General features: G+C 44.5%; 1 protein-coding gene across 1 annotated transcript in view; it reads right to left on the minus strand.

The window, feature by feature from the left end:
- LOC135509324 (semaphorin-4B-like) overlaps positions 1-26,758 on the minus strand; it is a 95,545-nt gene that overhangs the window by 20,061 nt on the left and 48,726 nt on the right. Inside the window, exons 3-8 of the mRNA XM_064929875.1 lie at positions 8,023-8,183; positions 5,281-5,343; positions 4,606-4,704; positions 2,599-2,710; positions 2,166-2,282; positions 1,658-1,815 (exon numbers count right to left, since the gene is read on the minus strand). Coding sequence (XP_064785947.1) covers positions 1,658-1,815; positions 2,166-2,282; positions 2,599-2,710; positions 4,606-4,704; positions 5,281-5,343; positions 8,023-8,183 — 710 coding nt within the window. The remainder of the gene's footprint in view (positions 1-1,657; positions 1,816-2,165; positions 2,283-2,598; positions 2,711-4,605; positions 4,705-5,280; positions 5,344-8,022; positions 8,184-26,758) is intronic.

The raw sequence follows: 26,758 nt of genomic DNA on the forward strand, positions 1-26,758 counted from the left end.
ACCCTGTGATTGACAGCTGACCTGCCCACCACCACCCTGTGTTTTATTTCAGAGGAGAAGGAAGGGTGTGTCCTGCAGCCTCACTCTGACAGTGGCAGACTGACTGGTGTCCATCTGAATGTCACTCAGTGTCAAGACAAACACCTGCAGATAGACAGTTACTGTAGAGAAGCCATTCAGCTTTCAGCCTGCAGAGCCTGGAATGGCTAGGCACCTTGAGTCGTCAAAATTCTATTACTAGGAGCTGTCTCAGCCTGTCTACTACCCGTTTGAAAAATATAAACGAGTAAAAATATCCCTCCATTGGAACTGCTACGTATGGAGCTTCTTAGAGTGCAAAAAAACATTCCTCTGTTTAAATTAGTTTAGTGCCCGTGTGGTGAAGGAGGGAATTACATTTAAAAGGCACAGATGCAATTGAAAATGACTTGTGAGCTGGCCCCAAAGCAGAGCTCTATTTCACGTATCCACATGGTTAATATTTTCTAATGAAGTTTGATAATGGGCGTTGGTAGATTCATTACGCTCATTTGCTATATGAAGGATGACAAGGTGCTGTCTGCACGAGCCTTGGGCTCAGTCACACAGCTCCTCCCTTCACTGTGTGTCCCTCACTCTGTCAGCACTGCAATGGTACTGCTTATCTCTTTATAAAATTAAAAAGCTAAGAAATGCACTGTTGAAAGACACACATCAGCAGCCAGCTTTCCCTGAAGATTGACTGCTGGAAATGCAAAGCCTGGAAGTAGGGGTGTATACTATAAAACTGTCATCTAGTATTTCACACTTTCTTTGGATGGATTGGCCATACTACAGCTGTGATAAAGAAGAGGCCATGACCATGCTGTCAAATTGAGGTTGAGATTCTCGGTCACAGAGAGTAGATGAGGTTCATGTTTAGACTGATTGGAAACCATTCCTTTTAGGTTAAAATACTAGAATATTTCATATTTCAGCTGCTTGTAGTGCATCTATCTAATGAGCAGGTTGACGTTTACTGGGATGAATCTTGTCCTGGAGGCCGAGCTGAGCGATTTCCACTAGATGGGCCAGTGGCAAAGTCAAAATCGGCTATATCGTAAAGATTCATAAAAAATAAAAATAGATTTTTGTTCATTTAATGTTAGGGTTAGCCATAAGGTTAGCAGTGTGGTTAAGGTTCGATTTTATGACTTTGTGGCTGTGCCAGCTAGTGTCTATCCTGCAGAGCTTCCTCCAGTACAACACACCTTTGTCTGCAGGTTGGTGTAGGAAAACAAGTGGAAAAGGAGAAGCCCTTTTAAGTCTGCTGTGAATCCAGGCTGAATGCTAATGATCGCTGAAATGTGATAAGAGCGGAGTGGAGAAGTGGAGGAGGAGATGTGGAGAGAAGGGCCCAAACAGAGGGAACTCACAGGAGGAATGGTTTTCTGTAACACAAGTCTGTGTCCCTCCCAGACAAACCTGTGAACAAAACGACTCCCTCCCACCCTTAAATCCCTCACCTCACACATGAACACACCACACAGAAGTACGCACACACACATGAACTGACACACCCTTCTCCCGCTCTGATAGCGTCCAATAAATGGAGTAGAAATGTGTGGCGTTGCTGGAGAGCCTTGCTCAAGGGGGAAAGGCACTTTAGATAGGCCATCTCCGTTGAAGCGTCACTCACCTTACACACGCGAGCGATGCGCGATACAATGGTGTTGTCAAAGAATTCAAACTCCTTTCCCGCTTCGCTGAAGAAGAAGTAAATCTTATCGTCGTCGCCCACCGGGTTGCCTTTGGGCAGGCTCTCCTGAATGTAGGCAGAGCCCACAAAGGCTGGGTCTGGAGGAACAACAACGTAACCACAGGGTGAAATGTCAACCTAGAACCATGTGTTCTAAGACATGGACATGCCTTTTACATACACAACGTCTTCTGGCCATTCAGTCATTTTGTAACAGGAATTCTTATAACTTCTGCATGTTGAAATGGACAAAATACCATGGGAACACATATATTTCTTCAGAGCTATGGTCATTTTAATTCATCATGTCCAGCCTGAGGTCTTCAAATACTGATTGCGTATGTTTAGGGGGAAACTGTTTATCCATGTTTATCAGCGATGTATACAACATTAGAGCATGGTATGAAGCTGCTACAGGAAAGCCTGCTGCCTGAAGACCTGAACTTACCCTGAAGCCAGTTCAAGGAGTTTTCTGTTTTTAGGGCAGCGCCTTGGCCCAGGCTCTTGTAAATAATAGGTTCATTTCCTTGGAAATTACTGACCGTCCCAGCATACAGCTCTCCATCTATAATGCAAGGAAGAACAAGATGAAGACAAACAATATCTGGACCAGGAGACAAGGAGCCTCTGTGTCACTCATAACAAACCCTTGAATCTAAAATCAAAGCGCTGTCTCCTAATATGTTTACACACAAGAATGAACTCTTGTAAGATACATTCCAACTTTATCATTGATGAATCTATAATTAAGTATGTCAATGTGTTGTCTATTATGTTTATGTATATATTGTATTGTATACAGTATGTATTGTGTACTCAGTCTTATGGAAGCCAAACATGTTTCCACAACAGTAAATAAGTGACCCCTATAGTGTACCTACCAGCCATGATGGCAGTGGACTTGTACTCAGGGTTGAAAGGGCAGCGGCCGCGTCCATCCTCTGTCACTATCTCCCCAGTCTGGCTCCTCACCAGAGTGAAGTCAGCTGTGTTCTGGAGAGGACAGAGAGAGAGAGACTTGAGGAAATATAGGGCTGTAATCTACACTGACCACTGCCTTCTGGCCAGTGTTCTCAACTGCACTATGGCCCAAATGATGGGGAGGGAAACACTGGTTGGTCGCAGCTGGTCCCTTTGGGGAGGTTCAAACCAGGGTTGTTTGGAAACATGGTTGTCACATTGTGTGGTCACAATGCAAAAAGGGCTTGTTACTACCCAATGCTACAGAGACACACTTGATAAACAGTATCTCTATTTAAGTAAATGTTATTATATGATTCCATTTAGAAATGATCTGGTGATGGGGAAGATGAGGAGGGCTGCTTAGAGAAGGGATGGACATGACTGTCTGTATAACGTACTGTATATCTCTCTGTGTGGGCTGAGACTCAGTGGTTTTGATAAGAAGGGAGACTTGGGAGGAGGAGACGCTCAGGAATTCTGGTTCACAACCTAAAGTTCTGCCAAGAGACTTTCCCTCCTCCCTTAATGTACTCTCCCATACTGAATTATTGCAGAGGGGATTTGAGATGTTCTTTGACTGTCAATATTTCTAAATGGAAATGTCAATGTTATTCTGCATGGCCTCAGAGACCTGTCTGCTCCATCAGCTGAACACATTTAAAGATGCACTTCCTGTTCTCAAACGTCTTCATACAACTCAGAGCCACTCATGCTCACTAAACATCTGTAAGGGGTCAAAGTGGAATACACTGATTTGAGGAGGAATAAAATGCTGTCTCCAGGGGGAAATACTATAAAATAGAGAAGAAAAGCTGTACCTTGATTGACAGAGTGAATTACATGACTAATTACATCTTTCTACAGCACTTAGGCATGGTGGTTCTTTCTACAACACACAGGCATGGTGGTTCTTTCTACAGCACACAGGCATGGTGGTTCTCTCTACAACACACAGGCATGGTAGTTCTCTCTACAACACACAGGCATGGTGGTTCTTTCTACAACACACAGGCATGGTGGTTCTCTCTACAGCACACAGGCATGGTGGTTCTCTGGGCATGGTGGTTCTCTCTACAACACACAGGCATGGTGGTTCTCTCTACAACACACAGGCATGGTGGTTCTTTCTACAACACACAGGCATGGTGGTTCTTTCTACAACACACAGGCATGGTGGTTCTTTCTACAGCACACAGGCATGGTGGTTCTTTCTACAGCACACAGGCATGGTGGTTCTTTCTACAACACACAGGCATGGTGGTTCTCTCTACAACACACAGGCATGGTGGTTCTTTGGTGGTTCTCTCTACAACACACAGGCATGGTGGTTCTTTCTACAGCACACAGGCATGGCATGTGGTTCTTTCTACAACACACAGGCATGGTGGTTCTCTCTACAACACACAGGCATGGTGGTTCTCTCTACAACACACAGGCATGGTGGTTCTCTCTACAACACACAGGCATGGTGGTTCTTTCTACAGCACTTAGGCATGGTGGTTCTTTCTACAACACACAGGCATGGTGGTTCTCTCTACAACACACAGGCATGGTGGTTCTTTCTACAGCACACAGGCATGGTGGTTCTCTCTACAGCACACAGGCATGGTGGTTCTCTCTACAACACACAGGCATGGTGGTTCTCTCTACAGCACACAGGCATGGTGGTTCTCTCTACAGCACACAGGCATGGTGGTTCTCTCTACAGCACACAGGCATGGTGGTTCTCTCTACCACACACAGGCATGGTGGTTCTCTCTACAACAAACAGGCATGGTGGTTCTCTCTACAGCACACAGGCATGGTGGTTCTCTCTACAGCACACAGGCATGGTGGTTCTCTCTACAACACACAGGCATGGTGGTTCTCTCTACAGCACACAGGGATGGTGGAACTGTATGCTAAGAAATCAAACACACACTTACTATGTACGCACAGATTGGACTGAAGGCGTAGGTTCCACACACGTATAGATGGGTACTGTTCACACGCAGTAAAATCTTGATGTAATTGAAGCAATCAGTCTGCATTAAAGACACAGGAGAGGAGAGAGCATCGTTAATATGACTCATAGGTTTCCACAAACCATTCTGGAGGGAAAGTTCCTCAAGTTGAGTGGAGTAGCTCATTGGGTGACCCTCCAAGCATATTTCCACATTACCAGAATTAATTGCTTTCAAATAGCATGGGAGGCCTGTTGCTAGCAGTGTCCCAAATGTCTGAGTGACTGTCTCACACAGAACACTGATTAGTGTCTTCTTCAAGATCCTGGTCTATGAGCCTTTGTCCCCCAACCCATCAATCAAACCAGGAATCAATCATACAATGTTGCCATCTGATAATATACTGTACTTCCCACAGTATTGAGGTTTCTCTACAATCACAGAGGGGTTGCTTAGATGGGATGCATAGCAATTTGTCTGGCTATAAGAAATGTACACAGGCCATCACTACTGAATGGAAATGTACAACTTAAATGGAAAGTTCCATTGCTACTGGCAGTTCATTTTCAGTACTACGGCACAAAACGAGCTTGAGAACTGGCATGGAAGTGTAAACATTGCCACTTTAGTTCTACAAATACAGCGCAATGTACTCACCTGTAGGTCTTTGCCCTTGAAACTGCACTCATCTCTCTTCCTCTCATGAGTGCTCCATGTCAGCTAGAGGAGAGGGGAAGTGTCAACATACATTACAAAGACACAGCACAGAGCTGTAAAGAACACAGCTGTGGTGCTCTGTAGCTTAGTTGGTAGAGTATGATGCTTGCAACGTCAGGATAGTGGGTTTGATACCCGGTACTAATCATACGTCAAATCTGCACGCGCACGACTGTAAGCTGCTTTGGATAAAAGTGTCTGCTAAATGGCATATACACATATATATATATATATATATATATATATATATATATATATATATATATATATATATATATATACACATATACCTATATATATATATACCGTGGGGCAAAAAAGTATTTAGTCAGCCACCAATTGTGCAAGTTCTCCCACTTAAAAATATGAGAGAGGCCTGTAATTTTCATCATAGGTACACTTCAACTATGACAGACAAAATGAGAAAAAGAAATCCAGAAAATCACATTGTAGGATTTTTTATGAATTTATTTGCAAATTATGGTGGAAAATAAGTATTTGGTCAATAACAAGTTTATCTCAATACTTTGTTGTATACCCTTTGTTGGCAATGACAGAGGTCAAACGTTTTCTGTAAGTCTTCGCAAGGTTTTCACACACTGTAGCTGGTATTTTGGCCCATTCCTCCATGCAGATCTCCTCTGGAGCAGTGATGTTTTGTGGCTGTTGCTGGGCAACACGGACTTTCAACTCCCTCCAAAGATTTTCTATGGTGTTGAGATCTGGAGACTGGCTAGGCCACTCCAGGACCTTGAAATGCTTCTTACGAAGCCACTCTTTCATTGCCCGGGCGGTGGATTTGGGATCATTGTCATGCTGAAAGACCCAGCCACGTTTCATCTTCAATGCCCTTGCTGATGGAAGGAGGTTTTCACTCAAAATCTCACGATACATGGCCCCATTCATTCTTTCCTTTACACGGATCAGTCGTCCTGTTCCCTTTGCAGAACAACAGCCCCAAAGCATGATGTTTCCACCCCCATGTTTCAAAGTAGGTATGGTGTTCTTTGGATGCAACTCAGCATTCTTTGTCCTCCAAACACGACGAGTTGAGTTTTTACCAAAAAGTTCTATTTTGGTTTCATCTGACCATATGACATTCTCCCAATCTACTTCTGGATCATCCAAATGTTCTCTAGCAAACTTCAGACGGGCCTCGACATGTACTGGCTAAATCAGGGGGACACGTCTGGCACTGCAGGATTTGAGTCCCTGGCGGCGTAGTGTGTTACTGATGGTAGGCTTTGTTACTTTGGTCCCGGCTCTCTGCAGGTAAATTCACTAGGTCCCCCCGTGTGGTTCTGGGATTTTTGCTCACCGTTCTTGTGATCATTTTGACCCTACGGGGTGAGATCTTGCATGGAGCCCCAGATCGAGGGAGATTATCAGTGGTCTTGTATGTCTTCCATTTCCTAATAATTGCTCCCACAGTTGATTTCTTCAAACCAAGCTGCTTACCTTTTGCAGATTCAGTCTTCCCAGCCTGGTGCAGGTCTACAATTTTGTTTCTGGTGTTCTTTGACAGCTCTTTGGTCTTGGCCATAGTGGAGTTTGGAGTGTGACTGTTTGAGGTTGTGGACAGGTGTATTTTATACTGATAACAAGTTCAAACAGGTGCCATTAATACAGGTAACGAGTGGAGGACAGAGGAGCTACAGGTCTGTGAGAGCCAGAAATCTTGCTTGTTTGTAGGTGACCAAATACTTATTTTCCACCATAATTTGCAAATAAATTCATTAAAAATCCTACAATGTGATTTTCTGGATTTTTTCCCCTCATTTTGTCTGTCATAGTTGAAGTGTACCTATGATGAAAATTATAGGCCTCTCTCATCTTTTTAAGTGGGAGAACTTGCACAATTGGTGGCTGACTAAATACTTTTTTGCCCCACTGTGTATATATATATATATATATATGTACTACAGTAATATATATATATGTACTACAGTAATATATACATTATATAATTCCACACACTCCACACATCCTCGCCCTGACTCACGGTTACTGTTCATATATATATGTATATATATGTATATATATATATATATATATATATATATATATATATATATATATATATATATATATATATATATCCGTGAGTCAGGGCGAGGATGTGTGGAATGTGTGGAATTATATAATGTATATATTACTGTAGTACATTGTCAAAGATGCTATACACCAACCATGTACATTATATAATTCCACACATCCTCACCCTGACTCACGGTTACTGTTCATGCACACAGAGAAACACCACAATACAACACTGTTGTGAAGTGTATCTGAGAGCCGAGGGTATTACATTCCACCTCTAGAAACACAACAAATATGTTTCAATCGTTCAGCAAGGGCCGCTGGGCTGTTGTGTCTACTTTGATTTGCACTATGTTTAGACTTACTGTGGTGAGCTGAGGTGGCGGCCAGGCGGAAGGTCAAGTCCCAAACCACCTCCACGATATGAGGTCATTATTAACAAGTGCCATTCAAATGCCATGTCGATACTTATTTTATTATGCAGATGGATTATTCGTTTTGAAGCATACTCCCAGATGAAATGTGTTTATTGCACAGAAATAGTATCAATTATGACTATGTCTAATATCCATTGCTTATGAAAAATAGGCTACCTCTTGAATATCTCTCAAAACACACAGACACACACTCGTGCCCACTTACATTACGTTGTAGCTTGACTCTGCTGATATCAGAGAGGTTGAGGGCGAAGAGCTCCTCTCGTGCTCCAACATAGAGCATGTTATCTTCCTTACTGAGGAGCAGAGAGGTATAATTGAAGACCCCATCCACAGAGAATCTCTTGGCTGACCTCTCATTTGCATCTGAGGAGAGAAAAAAACAGAAAGAGGAGAAGAAATATTAACAAACTGAATGTTCTACTGCAATATGAGCCCCTAGAAAGCATTAACAGATTTGCCTGGACAAGAATTTTTACATCAAAATGGTAATAATATCTGTGTTATTTTGTTTGTGTATACATGTGTTCTCTGCTCCCATGACAACAACATTGTCTGGCCTAGCAGGCTCTCTTTCTGCTGACTCCATCCCTACAGGGGAGCTACAATAGGAGAGATGGACAGAGCCTGGCCTCCTGAGCTCATGATAAGAAATACAAATGACCCAACCACAGGACTAAAAGCAGCAGCTGGAGGAGTGTGTGTGTGTGCTCAGCCTCCAGTCCTGTCACCCTCTCTCATCACCTCTGGAGAGGGCTGCAGAAAGAGAGCGAAAGCCAGCTCCCTATCTTTCTCGCTATCTTGACACCCCTTCAAAAGCCCACCCTCTGCCTGCAGCCACATGTCACATCATTGACTCCCTCTCTAAGCCGAAAGCTCCACATTCAGCACATTGTTGCAGAGTGGAGGTCTTCTGAGCTGGCCAGTCCAACATAAACAACATGGAGAACATTTTGCCATGAAAACATATGGTACTGTATATAAATGCCTACTAAGTGATTCTCTGAAGACATCACTGCCTTACGGATTATGAGTCAACCCAAAGATTTAAATACATTTCAATCAATACATTTGCAGACTCGACATGAACTACTGAGTCTATGCTATACATTCGCAACGCAAGATTTATAGTTTTAGCTTATCAGAGAAGATACAGTAGTCCTACCTCTACCTTTCAATACAGAAACACATTTTAATATTTGATCATTTTTGATCAGTATAGTGCTGCTTCATGCTAGTGAGCCATTTCCTCTCTCTCCTTTCCTTCATCTTCCTTCTCTCTCGCCTCCTTTCCTCCCCTCCTTTCCTTCCCTTCCCTCTCTCCTCTCCTCTCTTTCCTCAGAGCTTTGGGCAAATGTAACGGTGATTTACCCATGCAAAGACAAATGCTGGGCTTGAACCAAAACAAGGGCTTAGAGGGATTTCCACAGAGGAGGATATCTATACAATTTCTCTCTTGAGTCAGACCACCACTGTCATATTCTCTGAACACTGCTGAGGGAGACACAATGATGTGGGTAATTGTGTACCATTAAGGGAATCCATCTGGGTTTAGTAGTGTGAGCATTTATTTTCATAATTTCAGCCAGTCATTAGTCAGGTTTCTATTTCATTGTATCAAGCTGCAGTGATGAGGTTTGCATACAGCATTGTTGAGTATTGTTAGGCTATACATGTCTGCCCATTCCATAACATTGTTGTCAATATTACAAGGATCTCTGTGCCCAGAAGAAAATTATTTTCATGCATAAGATGGCTTGCATTGATGAATTATCCTTGGAACAAACCAAAATCATTGCTCATAAATCCAAGATAATAATATGGACCGATCCAAGAAAATGTACCTATAAAAATGTATCACAGATTTCAGCAATTCAACACGTTTCCAGGAAACTGTAGCATATGGAATGTGAGGCTTTTGGAAGAAGAAGTGCAGCTGTGAGGAGAGCTGTAAAAAAAGGGCTACTTTTATTTGAAGAGTGCTAAATAACATCAGGTCATCTGGAACAAAAATGATCAAGACAAAGAAGGACAAATATAGCAGATAAAGATATAATGCAATATATAATAAATATATATTGCACTGAAAACCAGTAGGAAGTGGGAGAGACAAAAAATGTATTTACACTCCAACGACGGGATTAGTGCCTTATTAATCAGAAGTCTGTCTGTCTGCCAGAATGTACTGGTGCTGCTGTTAAGGATTCTGTTTAAAGATGCTATTACAATGGCATCGTTTAGGAGCTAAAGATAACTTGATTGCTGATCTCAAGGGGACAAAATATAATTTATAGCCCTAGGACTACAAAAGTGAACTGGAATAGTTGCTGGTCAGTCAGTCTTTCAGTAAGTCTTTAGTCCGTCTCCCCCAGGTCTCCATTATAGGGCCCTCCACAGACAGACAGGTCCCTCGACAGACAGACAGACAGACAGGCAGGCAGGCAGGCAGGCAGGCAGGCAGACAGACAGACACCATAGTCTATTTCAGACAAACTCCACTCCATTGTTGTTAGAGCATCTGAGGTTGACTCCCATGACAACGCAGGCAGCCATGGAAACGCTGTGCTGTAGTGTAATCTGGGAAGAGAAGAGCCCTGACCTGGTTAGTGTTCAGAGGAAGCATAAGCACTCAAGAGCTGCTAGTGTCTGTTGGAGATGTGGAGAGAGGGGGTGTCTGCAGTAGCTACAGGGGGAGAGGGTGTTAGGGAGGGCAGGCAAGTGGGAACGTTGTAATGAGTGAAGAGGCACAACATATCATAACTAGTTTACCCTCGCCTTATCGAGCACCTTACCCCTCCCCTACCCTGCAGTCCTGCCCCGGGCAACCCATAGTAATACACTGCTTTTATCAAAGGGACATCTCATTTAGTCAAACAGCAGAAACCAAGCTAATAGAGGCTTGGTTCAAATAGCAATACACTTTCGTTGGAGTGGAGACATAGCTATCTAGTCTAGGCTAACAACGTGTGCAAAAGCAAAAAATGTGATCATATTACTCCAGTGCTAGCCTCTCTACACTGGCTTCCTGCTAAGGCTAGGGCTGACTTCAAGGTTTTACTGCTAATCTACAAAGCATTACATTGGCTTGCTCCTACCTATCTTTCCGATTTGGTCCTGCTGTACATACCAACAGGTATGCTACGGTCACAAGACACAGGCCTCCTTACTGTCCCTAGAATTTCTTAGCAAACAGCTGGAGGCAGGGCTTTCTCCTATAGAGCTCCATTTTATGGAATGGTCTGCCTACCCATGTGAGAGACACAGACTTGGTCTCGACTTTTAAGTCTTTATTGAAGACTCGTCTCTTCAGTAGGTCCTATGATTGAGTGTAGTCTGGCCCAGGAGTGTGAAGGTGAACGGAAAAGCACTGGAGCAACGAACCGCCCTCGCTGTTTCTGCCTGGCCGGTTCCCCTCTCTCCACTGGGATTCTCTGCCTCTAACCCTATTACAGGGGCTGAGTCACTGGCTTATTGGTGCTCTTCCATGCCATCCCTAGGTGGGGTGCGTAACTTGAGTGGGTTGAGTCACTGATGTCATCTTCCTGTCCGGGTTGGCGCCCCCCCTTGGGTTCGTGCCATGGGGGAGATCTTCGTGGGCTATACTCGGCCTTGTCTCAGGATGGTAAGTTGGTGGTTGAAGATATCCCTCAAGTGGTCTGGGGGCTGTGCCTTGGCAAAGTGGGTTGGGTTATATCTTGCCTGTTTGGCCCTGTCTGGAGGTATCGTTGGACGGGGTCACACAGTGTCTCCCGACCCCTCCTGTCTCAGCCTCGAGTATTTATGCTGCAATAGTTTGTGTCAGGGGGCTAGGGTCAGTCTGTTATATCTGGAGTATTTCTCCTGTCTTATCCGGTGTCCTGTGTGAATTTAAGTATGCTCCCTCTAATTCTCCCTCTCAGAGGACCTGAACCCTAGGACCATGCCTCAGGACTACCTGGCCTGATGACTCTTTGCTGTCCCCAGTTCACCTGGTCGATCTGCTGCTCCAACTTCAATCTGTCGCTCTGTGCGTGTGTGTGTCTCTCTCACTCTGTGTGTCACTCTCTCTGTGTGTGTGTCTGTGTGTGTGTCTCTGTGTGTGTGTGTCTGTCTCTCTCTGCGCACCTAGTGTGTGTGTGTCTGTCTCTCTGTGTGTGTGGGTGCGTGCGTGCGTCTCTTTGTGTGTTTCTCTGTGTGTGTGTGTCTGTGTGTGTGTGTCTCTCTCTGTGTGTGTGTGTCTCTCTCTGTCTGTCTGTCTGTCTGTCTGTCTGTCTGTCTGTCTGTCTGTCTGTCTGTCTGTCTGTCTGCACACCTAGTGTGTGTCTGTCTGTCTGGCTGTCCGTCTGTCTGTCTCTCTATCTCTCTCTCTGTGTGTGTGTGTCTCTCTCTCTCTCTCTCTCTCTCTCTCTCTCTCTCTCTCTCTCTCTCTCTCTGTCTCTGTCTCTGTGTGTGTGTGTGTCTCTCTGTGTGTGTCGCTCTCTCTCGCTCTCTCTCAAAAGCCAACTGACATTTGCTCCTGAGTAGAGGTCGACCGATTGTGATTTTTCAACGCCGATACCGATACCGATTATTGGAGGACCAAAAAACCCGATACCGATTACTCAGACGATTTTTATTTTTATTTGTAATAATGACAATTACAACAATTAACACTTATTTTAACTTAATATAATACATCAATAAAAATCAATTTAGCCTCAAATAAATAATGAAACATGTTCAATTTGGTTTAAATAATGCAAAAACAAAGTGTTGGAGAAGAAAGTAAAAGTGCAATATGTGCCATGTAAAGTTATTTGCTCAGAACATGAGAACATATGAAAGCTGGTGGTTCCTTTTAACATGAGACTTCAATATTCCAAGGTAAGAGGTTTTAGGTTGTAGTTAATATAGTATTTATAGGACTATTTCTCTCTCTACCATTTGTATTCCATATACCTTTGACTATTGGATGTTCTTATAGGCACTTTAGTATTGCCAGTGTAACAGTATAGCTTCCGTCCCTCTCCTCGCTGCTACCTGGGCTCGAACCAGGAACACATCGACAACAGCCACCCTCGAAGCAGCGTTACCCATTGCTCCACAAAATCTGCGGCCCTTGCAGAGCAAGGGGAACAACTACACCAAGTCTCAGAGCGAGTGATGTTTGAAACGCTATTAGCGAGCAGATTTTGACATCGGTAACACCAGCCTAATCTCGGTAGTTGATAGGCTTGAAGTCATAAACTGCTTGAAGCATTGCAAAGCGCTGCTGGCAAAAGGCAAGAAAGTGCTGTTTGAATGAATGCTTACGAGCCTGCTGCTGCCTACCACCGCTCAGTCAGACTGCTCTGTCAAATATCAAATCATAGACTTAATTATAACATAATAACACACAGAAATACCAGCCTTAGGTCATTAATATGGTCAAATCCAGAAACTATAATTTCAGAAAGAAGACATTTATTATTATTGCATATACCCTGACTCTGCGTGCAATGAACGCAAGAGAAGTGACACAATTTCACCTGGTTAATATTGCCTGCTAACCTGGATTTCTTGTAGCTAAATATGCAGATTTAAAAATATATACTTCTGTGTATTGATTTTAAGAAAGGCATTGATGTTTATGGTTAGGTACACGTTGGAGCAACGACAGTCCTTTTTCCACGAATGCACACTGCATCGATTTTTGCAACGTAGGACACGCTAGATAAACTAGTAATATCATCAACCATGTGTAGTTAACTAGTGATTATGATTGATTGATTGTTTTTTATAAGATAAGTTTAATTCTAGCTAGCAACTTACCTTGGCTTCTTACTGCATTCACGTAACAGGCAGGCTCCTCGTGGAGTGCAATGAGAGGCAGGTGGTTAGAGCGTTGGACTAGTTAACTGTAAGGTTGCAAGATTGAATCCCCGAGCTGACAAGGTAAATATCTGTCGTTCTGCCCCTGAACAAGGCAGTTAACCCACCGTTCCTAGGCTGTCATTGAAAATACGGTAAGAATGTGTTCTTAACTGACTTGCCTAGTTAAATAAAGGTGCAATATATATATATATATATATATATATATATATATATATATGTTTTGAAATGGCCAAATCGCTGTCTGAAAATACCGATTTCCGATTGTTATGAAAACTTGAAATCGGCCTTAATTATTCGGCCATTCCGATTAATCGGTCGACCTCTACTCCTGAGGTGCTGACCAGTTGCACTCTCTACAACCACTGTGATTATTATTTGACCCTGCTGGTCATCTATGAACATTTGAACATCTTGGCTATGTTGTGTTATTATCTCCACCTGGCACAGCCAGAAGAGGAAAGGCCACCTTTCATAGCCTGGTTCCTCTCGAGGTTTCTTCCTAGGTTCCGGCCTTTCTAGGGAGTTCTTCCTAGCCACCGTGCTTCTACACCTGCATTGCTTGCTGTTTGGGGTTTTAGGCTGGGTTTCTATACAGCACTTTGTGACATCAGCTGAGGTAAGAAGGGCTTTGTAAATAAATTTGATTGATTGATTGAACTGCATTGACAGAGGTTGTTAAAAGGATCACACCACTTTTCTACGATCACTGCAGGGTTTGTCACAGTTTTGAGCATTCATTTGGATAGACTCAGTTAAGGGACAACATTCTCTCCTATCACAGCTCCCAGTCTCCTTTTCACAGACAGTACATTCAACACAGTCCTATTTAACCTGCTGGTTCTGACTGAAAGACACAGCCTCTGCCTGACACAGCTGCCAGTCACACCTTTCTCTTCATGTCTGAGTGTGCCAGCTCTCGCACCATATCGCTATTCCCAGGCCCCTATCCATCCATCCTTCCTTCCTTCCATCCATCCATCCATCCAGCCCACCCCCTCAGAGAGAGCAGCTTTGTGTGGCTGGGAGCATCTCCTGTTTGACCCCACACACCAAACCACACGGACACACAACACGGACACACCACACGGACACACCACACGGACACACCACACGGACACACCACACGGACACACCAGTGCTCCTTCAGCAGAAAACACAATAAAGGTGCAGTGGGAGGGGGGCTCAACCACGGGCAGCTGTAAGCAATGTGAGATCATTAGCATCATTATGTAATTAAATGTCATTTTTGCAAATGACACTGCTAAATGGATTGTAATATCCACCCTGCCCTGTTCACTAATCCATTTAGGGGCAAATGAATGATGTGGGCTTTTAGGGAACCCTAGTCTACATTTTGTTGCAGCGGATTTCCCAACGGCTCCGAGTTCCAACAGCACAAAGTTAATTAGAAGCACAGAACATCCCATCTAAAAGGCAAATGTGGAGTAATCTGTCCTTCAGTCAGAGAGATCAAAGTGCTTCATTTTGTAGGACATCCAACTACGACAGCCTGATTCACTAAATGGCCTTTCCTATGAAGGGGTATCGGCTTTCTCAGCTGTGGGGTAAGGGGTTTGAAGTTTGCATTCCTTATTAGAGACACATGTTGTTCTTGTTTACGTAAATGATGTAGAACTAGAGGGAAACAGTGATGGCCACTGGCACGCTGTATATCTCCAGTACACATCACTGGATGGCACAGGAACAATGCCAAGCAGACTGAACCACTTTTAGATAGGGCCAGATTCTGTTTATGTATGTTTGAGAAATCTTACAACAAAACCAGTGTCCTAACAGAGGCCTTGAGTGGTGAAAAGAGGGAGGAGAAAAGCATATTTCAACATAATGAATGCTTTTCCCATGACTCAAATCATCACCCTTTCTCCTACTCAGGACCTGCATTATTTGAGCAAATAGATGAAAATAAGTGACAGCTCACTATTGCTGTTCAACCAGCCATTCATTTGGTGCCTGCCATACCAGCAGATGACCTGGAAACAATCTCATCCCTCTTCACTGAAATCAAGTAGAATGCTATAAAACAATCTTGAAGGGGACGTCTGATGCACCATTTCCAGGCGTCTGTCTAGAAACATGCCCTAGATTCTCCTGTGGAGGGAATCATGAAGAGACTTCTATGGCAGGAGGCCACTTTGGACAAAAGGGCTGAGCATACTGTAAGCAGGGCAGAACAAGTGTATCAGCAGCAGAGAGTTGAGAACAGCTCCACCGCCCCTTAGCACAGGCACCGCCCCCTAGCACAGGCACCGACCCCTAGTACAGGCACCGCCCCCTAGCACAGGCACCGCCCCCTAGTACAGGCACCACCCCCTAGTACAGGCACCCCCTAGTACAGGCACCGCCCCCTAGTACAGCCACCACCCCCTAGCACAGGCACCGCCCCCTAGTACAGGCACCACCCCCTAGCACAGCCACCGCCCCCTAGCACAGCCACCACCCCCTAGCACAGCCACTGCCCCATCCCCATAACACAGTCATAGCCCTATAGCACAGCCACTGCCCCATAGCACAGCCACCGCCCCATAGCACAGGCACAGTCCCATAGCACAGGCACAGCCCCATAGCACAGCCACCGCCCCATAGCACAGGCATAGCCCCATAGTACAGCCACCACCCTATAGCACAGGCACAGCTCCATAGCACAGCCACCGCCCTATAGCACAGCCACCCCCTATAGCACAGGCACAGCTTTATAGCACAGCCACCACCCTATAGTACAGCCACCCCCCTATAGCACAGCCACCCCCAGCCACCACCCTATAGCACAGCCACCGCCCTATAGCACAGCCACCGCCCTATAGCACAGCCACCCCCCTATAGCACAGGCACAGCTTTATAGCACAGCCACCACCCTATAGTACAGCCACCCCCCTATAGCACAGCCACCCCCCTATAGCACAGCCACCGCCCTATAGCACAGCCACAGTCCCATAGCACAGGCACATGGCACAGCCCCATAGCACAGGCACAGCCCCATAGCACAGGCACAGCCCCATAGCACTTGCACATACTACAGCCACAGCCCCATAGCACAGGCACAAAGCACAGCCCCATAGCACAGGCAGAGCCACAGCCCCATAGCACAGGCACAGCCACAGCCCCATAGCACAGGCACAGCCACAGCCCCATAGTACAGGCACAAAGCACAGCCCCATAGCACATGCACATAGCACAGCCCCATAGCACAGGCACATAGCACAGGCACATAGCACAGCCACATAAATGAACAGGGCCTCCACAAGATACAAGAGCTTATGGGGTTTCATTAAGTTGACCCAAAATATGTATATACACAGGCCACTTTGACCATATCTCAGTAACAACTAATTGCAAGCAGATGCTCAGGCCCCAGCTACTGTATTTCAGAGCTGGCATAGCCGTCTCTGGAGACCATAGCTTTCTTGTGCCTTGAGGGGTTAGGATTTAGCACAGCGTCTGCTGTGGCTATGCTGTGAAAGCCATAGGAGGAAACTGTCCCTATTGAACACATGCATAACAGGTATCTGCCCAGGAAGTCAAATTAAATAACAACGCAGCTGAAACAAACACAGATAACAGAGATGAAAAACACTAAAATTGCATGCATTGTTTTAAACTTTTGCAGAGAGGGTGGAGTCTGTAGTGGGAGTATGTTGAGTGAGTGGGGTTAATTGAGGATTAGGATATACACTTTGGAATGTGAAGTCATAGTGGGGTTTAAAAGAGAGGTTAGGGAGAAAACAAGGGGTGGGTGGCAGTGAGATTGTTTTACCACAGCCAGACCAAAGAGGAGAGACTATCATAAGGGCCTGAGTGGTGTTTTTTTATATGCCTCTGAGTCCTTCTGTTCTACCTGTAACAGACACACTCACTGCACTTTCATCTCACATCTCCACACCTCTCATTTCTCTATCAAATCAAATCATATTTGTCACATGCTTCGTAAACAACAGGTATAGACTAACAGTGAAATGCTTACTTATGTACCCTTCCCAACAGTGGTACAAGGTAATTGAGGTAGATACAGTGCATTCGGAAAGCATTCAGACCCCTTGACTTTTCCAACATTTAGTTACGTTACAGCCTTAATCTAAAATGTTTATTTTTTATATTCTCATCAACCTACATACAATACCCCCTAATGTCAAAGCAAAAACTGGACTAAAAACTGAAATATCTTATTCAGACCCTTTGCTATGAGACTCGAAATTGAGCTAAGGTGCATCCTGTTTCCATTGATCATCATTGAGATGTTGCTACAACTTGATTGGAGTCCACCTGAGGTAAATCCAATTGATTGGACATGATTTAGAAAGGCATACACCTGTCTATATAAGGTCCCATAGCTAACAGTGCATGTCAGAGCAAAAACCAAGCCATGAGGTCAAAGGAATTGTCCGTAAAGCTCAGAGACAGGATTGTGTTGAGGCACAGATCTGGGGAACAGTACCAAAAAAATGTTTGCAGCATTGAAGTTCCCCAATAACACAGTGGCCTCCATCAATCTTAAATGGAAGAAGTTTGGAACCACCAAGACTCTCCTTAGAACTGGCCATCCGGTCAAACTGAGCAATCGGGGGAGAAGGATCTTGGTCAGGGAGGTGACCAAGAACCCGAAGGTCACTCTGACAGAGCTCCAGAGTTCCTCTGTGGAAATGGGAGAACCTTACAGAGGAACAACCATCTCTGCAGCACTCCACCAATCTGGCCTTTATGGTAGAGTGGAAGATGGAAGCCACTGCTCAGTAAAAGGCACCTGACAGCCTGCTTGGAGTTTGCCAAAAGGCACCTAAAGGCCTCTCAGACCATCCAAAACCAGATTCTCTGGTCTGATGAAACCAAGATGGAACACATTGGCCTGAAAGCCAAGCATCATGTCTGGAGGAAACCTGGCACCATCCCTATGGTGAAGCATGGTGGTGGCAGCATGATGCTGTGTGGATGTTTTCAGCGGCAGGTACTGGGAGACTAGTCAGGATCAAGGGAAAGATGAACGGAGCAAAGTACAGAGAGATCCTTGATGAAAAACTGCTCCAGATCCCACAGGACCTCAGACTGGGGCGAAGGTTCACCTAACAGGACAATGACCCGTTGCTCAAGAAAGCGAAGGTAACCTGCCTAAATGACTACCACCCCATAGCACTCACATCCATAGCCATGAAGTGCTTTGGAAGGCTGGTCATGACTCGCATCAACACCATCATCCCGGAAACCCGAGACCCACACCAATTCGTATACCACCCCAACAGATCCACAGATGACGCAATCTCAATCTCACTCTACACTGCCCTTTCCCACCTGGACAAAAGGAACACCTATGTGAGAATGCTGTTCATTGACTACAGCTCAGCGTTCAACACCATATTGCCCACAAAGCTCATCACTAAGCTAAGGACCCTGGTACTAAACACCTCCCTCTGCAACTGGATCCTGGACTTCCTGACAGGCTGCCCCCAGGTGGTACGAGTAGACAACAACACATCTGCCACACTGAACCTCAACACTGGGGCCCTTCAGGGGTGTGTGCTTAGACCCTTCCTATACTCCCTGTTTACCCACGACTGTGTGGCCAAGCACAACTCCAAGCACGTTCCTTGGTGTCCACATCACCAACGATCTATCATGGTCCAAACTAGAGGTCCACCAATTTATGATTTTTTTTCAACGCATATACCGGTACCGATTATTGGAGGACCAAAAAAAGCCGATACCGATTAATCGGACGATTTTCTTATATACACTGCTCAAAAAAATAAAGGCAACACTTAAACAACACAATGTAACTCAAAGTCAATCACACTTCTGTGAAATCAAACTGTCCACTTAGGAAGCAACACTGATGGACAATAAATGTCACATGCTGTTGTGCAAATGGAATAGACAACAGGTGGAATTTATAGGCAATTAGCAAGACACCCCCAATAAAGGAGTGGTTCTGCAGGTGGTGACCACAGACCACTTCTCAGTTCCTATGCTTCCTGGCTGATGTTTTGGTCACTTTTGAATGCTGGCGGTGCTTTCACTCTAGTGGTAGCATGAGACGAAGTCTACAACCCACACAAGTGGCTCAGGTAGTGCAGCTCATCCAGGATGGCACATCAATGCGAGCTGTGGCAAGAAGGTTTGCTGTGTCTGTCAGTGTAGTGTCCAGAGCATGAAGGTGCTACCAGGAGACAGGCCAGTACATCAGGAGACGTGGAGGAGGCCGTAGGAGGGCAACAACCCAGCAGCAGGACAGCTACCTCTGCCTTTGTGCAAGGAGAAGCAGGAGGAGCACTGCCAGAGCCCTGCAAAATGACCTCCAGCAGGCCACAAATGTGCGTGTGTCTGCTCAAACGGTCATAAACAGACTCTATGAGGGCCCGACGTCCACAGGTGGTGGTTGTGCTTACAGCCCAACACCGTGCAGGACGTTTGGCATTTGCCAGAGAACATCAAGATTGGCAAATTCGCCACTGACGCCCTGTGCTCTTCACAGATGAAAGCAGGTTCACACTGAGCACATGTGACAGACGTGACAGAGTCTGGAGACGCAGTGGAGAACGATCTGCTGCCTGCAACATCCTCCAGCATGACCGGTTTGGCAGTGGGTCAGTCATGGTGTGGGGTGCCATTTCTTTGGGGGGCCGCACAGCCCTCCATGTGCTCGCCAGAGGTAGCCTGACTGCCATTAGGTACCGAGATGAGATCCTCAGACCCCTTGTGAGACCATATGCTGGTGCGGTTGGCCCTGGGTTCCTCCTAATGCAAGACAATGCTAGACCTCATGTGGCTGGAGTGTGTCAGCAGTTCCTGCAAGAGGAAGGCATTGATGCTATGGACTGGCCCGCCCGTTCCCCAGACCTGAATCCAATTGAGCACATCTGGGACATCAGGTCTCACTCCATCCACCAACTCCACGTTGCACCACAGACTGTCCAGGAGTTAGCGGATGCTTTAGTCCAGGTCTGGGAGGAGATCCCTCTGGAGACCATCCGCCACCTCATCAGAGCATGCCCAGGCGTTGTCATACAGGCACGTGGAGGCCACACACACTACTGAGCCTCATTTTGACTTGTTTTAAGGACATTACATCAAAGTTGGATCAGCCTGTAGTGTGGTTTTCCACTTTAATTTTGAGTGTGACTCCAAATCCAGACCTCCATGGGTTGATAAATTTGATTTCCATTGATAATTTTTGTGTGATTTTGTTGTCAGCACATTCAACTATGTAAAGAAAAAAGTATTTAATAAGAATATTTCATTCATTCAGATCTAGGATGTGTTATTTTAGTGTTCCCTTTATTTTTTTGAGCAGTGTATATATTTGTAATAATGACAATTACAACAATACTGAATGAACAATGAACACTTTTATTTGAACTTAATACATAAATATAATACATAAATAAAATAAATTTCATCTCAAATAAATAATGAAACATGTTCAATTTGGTTTAAATAATGCAAAAACACAGTGTTGGAGAAGAAAGTAAAAGTGAAATATGTGTCATGGTACTTCCTTGCTCAGAAAATGAGAACATATGAAAGATGGTGGTTCCTTTTAGCATGAGTCTTCAATATTCCCAGTTAAGAAGTTTTAGGTTTTAGTTATTATAGGAATTATGACGCGTCAACTATTTATCTCTCTGCCATTTGTATTTCATATACCTTCGACTACTGGATGTTCTTATGGGCACTTTAGTATTGCCAGCCTAATCTCAGGAGTTCATAGGCTTGAAGTCATAAACCACGCTTTACTTCAAGCATTGCTAGGGCTGCTGGCAAATGCAGTAAAGTGCTGTTTGAATGAATGCTTACGAGCCTGCTGTTGCCTACCACCGCTCAGTCAGACTATGATTTGATATTTGATAGAACAGACTTAATTATAATAAACACACAGAAATAAGAGCCTTTGGTAATTAATATGGGAAAATACAAAAACTATAATTTGAAAACAAAACGTTTATTCTTTCAGTGAAATACGGAACCGTTCCATATTTTATCAAACGGGTGGCAACCCAAAGTCTAAATATTGCTGTTGTATTGCACAACCTTCAATGTTATGTCGTGATTATGTAAAATTCTGGCAAATTAATTATGGTCTTTGTTAGGAAGAAATGGTCTTCACATAGGTGACCCAAACTGCTGCATATACCCTGACTCTGCTCGCACTGAACGCAAGAGGTGACACAATTTCCCTGGTTAATATTTACTGCTAGCATACATTTCCTTTAACTAAATATGCAGGATTAAAAATGCATACTTCTGTGTATTGATTATAAGAAAGGCATTGATGTTTATGGTTAGGTACATTTGTGCAACAATTGTGCTTTTTTTGGCAATGCGCTTTTGTTAAAATCACCTGATTGGCGAAGTTGAAGTAGGCTGTGATTCGATGATAAATTAACAGGCGCCGCATTGATTATATGCAACGCAGGACAAGCTAGTTAACCTAGTAATATCATCAACCATGTGTAATTAATTACTGATTATGTGAAGATTGTTTTTTATAAGATAAGTTTAATGCTAGCTCGCAACTTACCGTGGCTCCTTGCAGCCACAAAGTCCTTTTGATGCTGCACTCGCGTAACAGGTGGTCAGCCTGCCACTCAGTCTCCTAGTGGATTGCAATGTAATCGGCCAGAATCGACGTCCAAAAAGGCCGATTACCGGTTGTTATGAAAATATGAAATCGGCCCTAATTAATCGGCCATACCGACCTCTACATTTACATTTACATTTAAGTCATTTAGCAGACGCTCTTATCCAGAGCGACTTACAAATTGGTGAATTCACCTTCTGACATCTAGTCCAGGCACACTAAGACAGTCGTTAAGGAAGCACAACAACACCTTTTCCCCATCGGGAGACAGAAAAGATTTGGCATGGGTACCCTGATCCTCAAAAAGTTCTACAGGTGCACCATCGAGAGCATCCTGACCGGTTGCATCCCCGCCTGGTATGGCAACTGCTCGGTATCCAACTGTAAGGCGCTACAGAGGGTAGTGCGTGCGGCCAAGTACATCACTGGGGCCAAGCTTCCTGCCATCCAGGACTTACTTACTAGGCAATGTCAGAGTAAGGCACAACAAATTGTCAAAGACTCCAGCCACCCAAGTCATGGACTGTTCTCTCTGCTACCGCATGGCAAGCGGTACCGGAGCGCCAAGTCTAGGTCCAAAAGGCTCCTTAACAGCTTCTACCCCCAAGCTTTAAGACTGCTGAACAGTTAATCAAATGGCCAGCTGGACTATTTACATCCCTTTGTTTTTACACCGCTGATACTCAGTTTATTATCTATGCATAGTCCTTTACCACTAACCAACATGTACAGATGAACTTGACTAACCCCAAACATTGACTCGGTACCGGTACCCCTGTTTAAAGCCTTGTTATTGGTATTTCATTGTGTGTTACTTTTTATTTAATTTTTTACTTTAGTTTATTTTAATAAATATTTTCATAACTCATAACTATTTATTGAACTGCATTGTTGGTTAAGGGCTTGTAAGTAAGCATCTCACAGTAAGGTCTACTACACCTGTATTCAGCACATGTGACAAATCAAATATGATTTGATTTTGAATTGAAGACAGCACAGGAGTGGCTTCAGGACAAGTTTCTAAATGTCCTTTGGTGGCCCAGCCAGAGCCCGGACTTGAACCAGATTGAACATCTCTGGAGAGATCTGAAAATAGCTGTGCAGCGACGCTCCCCATCCAATCTGACTGAGCTTGAGAGGATCTGCAGAGAAGAATGGGAGAAACTCTCCAAATTCAGGTGTGCCAAGCTTGTACCCAAGTAAAGGTTCTGAATATTTATGTAAATGTGAAATTTCAGGGGGTTTTTTTAAACAGTTTTTGGTTTGTCAATATCGGGTATTGTGTGTAGATTGATGAGGAAAAAAATACAATTTAATCCATTTTAGAATAAGGCTGTAACGTAATAAAGTGTGGAAAAGTCAAGAGGTCTGAATACTTTCCGAAAGCACTATATGTGCATAGGTAGGAATAAAGTGACTAGGCAACAGATAGATAATAAACAGGAACAGCAGCGTATGTGATGAGTCAAAAGTTTACACACACACATACACAGCTCATAAATCGGTGACATCACCATACTTGTTCTTACAGGATCCTCTGTTTTGACTGTGCACACAAACCAGGTGCTTACTTTGTCCTTTTCAGATGGATCCGACCAAATGTAAAAGAACAGATAGCGAACATACAATAACATGTTGTTCTACCCACAGAGGAAGTGGTCACCACCCAACTCCTGGGAAACAGTACCAATAACTCCTAACACAAGAACTGAGGAACCTTCCCACCTTCTAGAAACCACTTTCCCAATGTGGACAGACCGAGCAAGGAGCAAGGTCAGGTCACAACTTCCTGTATCATCCCATCTAATCCTATTCTCTGTGGACAAACAGCAGGAAGACAAAACCCACCACAGACCCAGTTCTTTGTGAAGGCAAATGCATGACATCAACATAACTAGAGTGGAAACGGAGTCATGCTCTGGGACCTGGTAGAATGTATGATTACTATCCTGCTGAGGTGAAAAAGCAACATGACCTGTGAGTGATAGAATGGTGCAGGGCCACGGTAGAGCAGAGACAGGGGCATCTGGAGAGCATTAAGACATCAGATCCACCGGGAGATTCATTAGGCAAGCTGTGAGCCAGCTGTTTGTTTAGGGAAGGGCTTGGCTCTCTCTGCTTAGCAGGAGACTAGAACTCACACATGGTAGCATGAAGAAAACACCATGGTGATGCTGAGAATGCTGGCTCGTGTACACACAATCTATGTGAAGAGGGTGCTGGTTGCCACAAGAGTGAACTGAAGATGTGCATATTAATGGATTGAAGATTGAGTATCATAGAGCTCAGTTGGCCAATTACAGAAAAACATAATTTTGCCTAATGAATAGCTTGGTATTCAGTAGGCAAAGAGGAGCATAACAGATTTCATGGGAACCATAGCAACATTTATTGGGAAAATAATGTAATTAAACTGCTTATTTAAACAGGGAAGTGTTTCCAAAAGCCTGCAATTTGCAAACAACGGTGCTATAATTTCCCACAGGAAAATAATGTTGTCCTTCCATGATCCTGGACCAGGTCTCCTGGTCAGAGATAGCATGCTGCTGTATGCTGCTGAGTGCTGCTGCTGACCCCGGTTCATCCTCAATATGGTGCTCCCCTCCACAATGTAAACCTGCTTTGGCATCAGGCTTTCAGGCTCAGGACCCCTGCTGCACTACAGGGAGAGGCTGAGCATCAGCACTGTGTCATGACCTCATGTAGTCAGAGTCTGTGGTGTGGGAGGCCAGCAAGGGGCTGATCAGGCTGGCTGGCATGACTAGACCAAACAGTGTGATGGGGTATCCCATCTCACAACACAGGCTAGGAGATGAGGGAGGAAGAGGAGGAGAAAGAAGAAGGAAGAGGAGAAGGTGAAGGATGAGAAAGAAGAAGAGGAGGGGGGGAGGCGATGAGGGTGTTTTCATAAGGCCTGTCCAGGGTGATTTATGAGCAGCTCCCTCCCTGGCGGACTGGAGAAAGTGGCCGTCTCTCATAAACACTAGTAACATCAACATCATCTTTTAATACTATGAACAAACAGATATCAGTGTGCTGCAACATCTAGACTTTTGGTAAAAGGTACAACCACATGTTATCACTAATAAAATATGGTAAACATCAATCATAGATCTCTTTTCATGGATGAGATAATAAATCAGTGTGATATCCGTGGTCCAAATGGCTAGCAGTGTGATATACAGTATGGTATCTCTGAAGGCTCTCCATACTGCAGGCCTTTTATGGGCAGTCTACATGTCTCTGCCAAGAGGCTGCGGTCTAATGGAGCATGTCTAAGCACCTACAACCAGACCCCTCCCATAGCAACACAGTCCACAGCCATGGACGGCCATTTCATGCATACATAAAGAAGAGTACGGTATAGTAGTTACATTGTGCAGCTATAATTGTGCTTGGTATATTCCTTATCTCGCTTGACAAGACTGTCATTTTCAATCACTTCAACGTGAGTGGCTCAACAGGCATAAACACTGTCCTATAGGACAAGAACAAAGCACATTCTAAGATACATTATGTTTTGTTAGTTTCAAATGAATGATGTTCTTAATTATTAGTGCTGTGGGTATGACCCCTACATGCTGATCTCTACCGTGACTGCCTGCACTGTGTTTAACTAACAGAGGGCTGAATAAATCAACGGGGACAGAGAGACCATATAAATCACATATAGGTGTCCCTTTAAATAGCATTCTAGCACACTAAGCTCTCCGGCATGGTCTTTCATTAAAGACAGGAACAAAAGAGGAGGGCAAAGCAGATGTAGGCTTTCCTCCCTGAACCCATGATCCGTCCTGATAGGCGCATAATGAGAACCAGACCAATGTTCACACCATAACACACACAAATCCTCTTTCATTATTCATGGGAGTTTAGTCTCGTCATTAAGGCAGAGAGAGGGAACTGAAGGGGAGGGGAGAGGAAGGCTGTCCAGGATAATGTTGCTGATGCCGGGCTGAGGAGGGACTGGGGAGGTCCAGGCTGGTCTAACCACACCACAGACATAAGGCTGGCAGGGATGTAGACTCACATATAAGCAGACAGGGTTGAGAGGCAGGGGGGGGGGGGTCTGTATGGCCCAGGTCCCTGAGGCTCACAGCATGGTATGTTGCTTTGATACAGTAAACACAGAGTGACACAGCCCTTCAGCGGGGGGCCTGGGGAATGCCATCACACCGGCACTGACGTTAGCAGGCAACGGCAGCTCCCATTGTCCAGCCACTCCCATCAGCATCCCTAATGCCATAAACATTTTGTTTTCTGTTCATGAGTGTTTGCTTACCAATTGAAAATATGTCACTACTGGACACTAACATGGGCCTATTCCAATATTTTCCCCAAATCTATATTGGTCATTTAAATGTCAGTGGGACCTCATAATTCTCCTGTCAGGTTCAGATCTGCAGCTGGTAAATAGTTAGGCCTATACGACTGTAACTGTAACTGTTTCATGAGGGGAGAGACGGTTTCTTTACTACTGAACCTCTCAAAGTTTTAAGAGCTGTGAGTCACTCCTGTAGTTAGT

The sequence above is a fragment of the Oncorhynchus masou genome, chromosome 22, assembly GCF_036934945.1.
Source record: "Oncorhynchus masou masou isolate Uvic2021 chromosome 22, UVic_Omas_1.1, whole genome shotgun sequence".
Classification (NCBI taxonomy): Eukaryota; Metazoa; Chordata; class Actinopteri; order Salmoniformes; family Salmonidae; genus Oncorhynchus; species Oncorhynchus masou.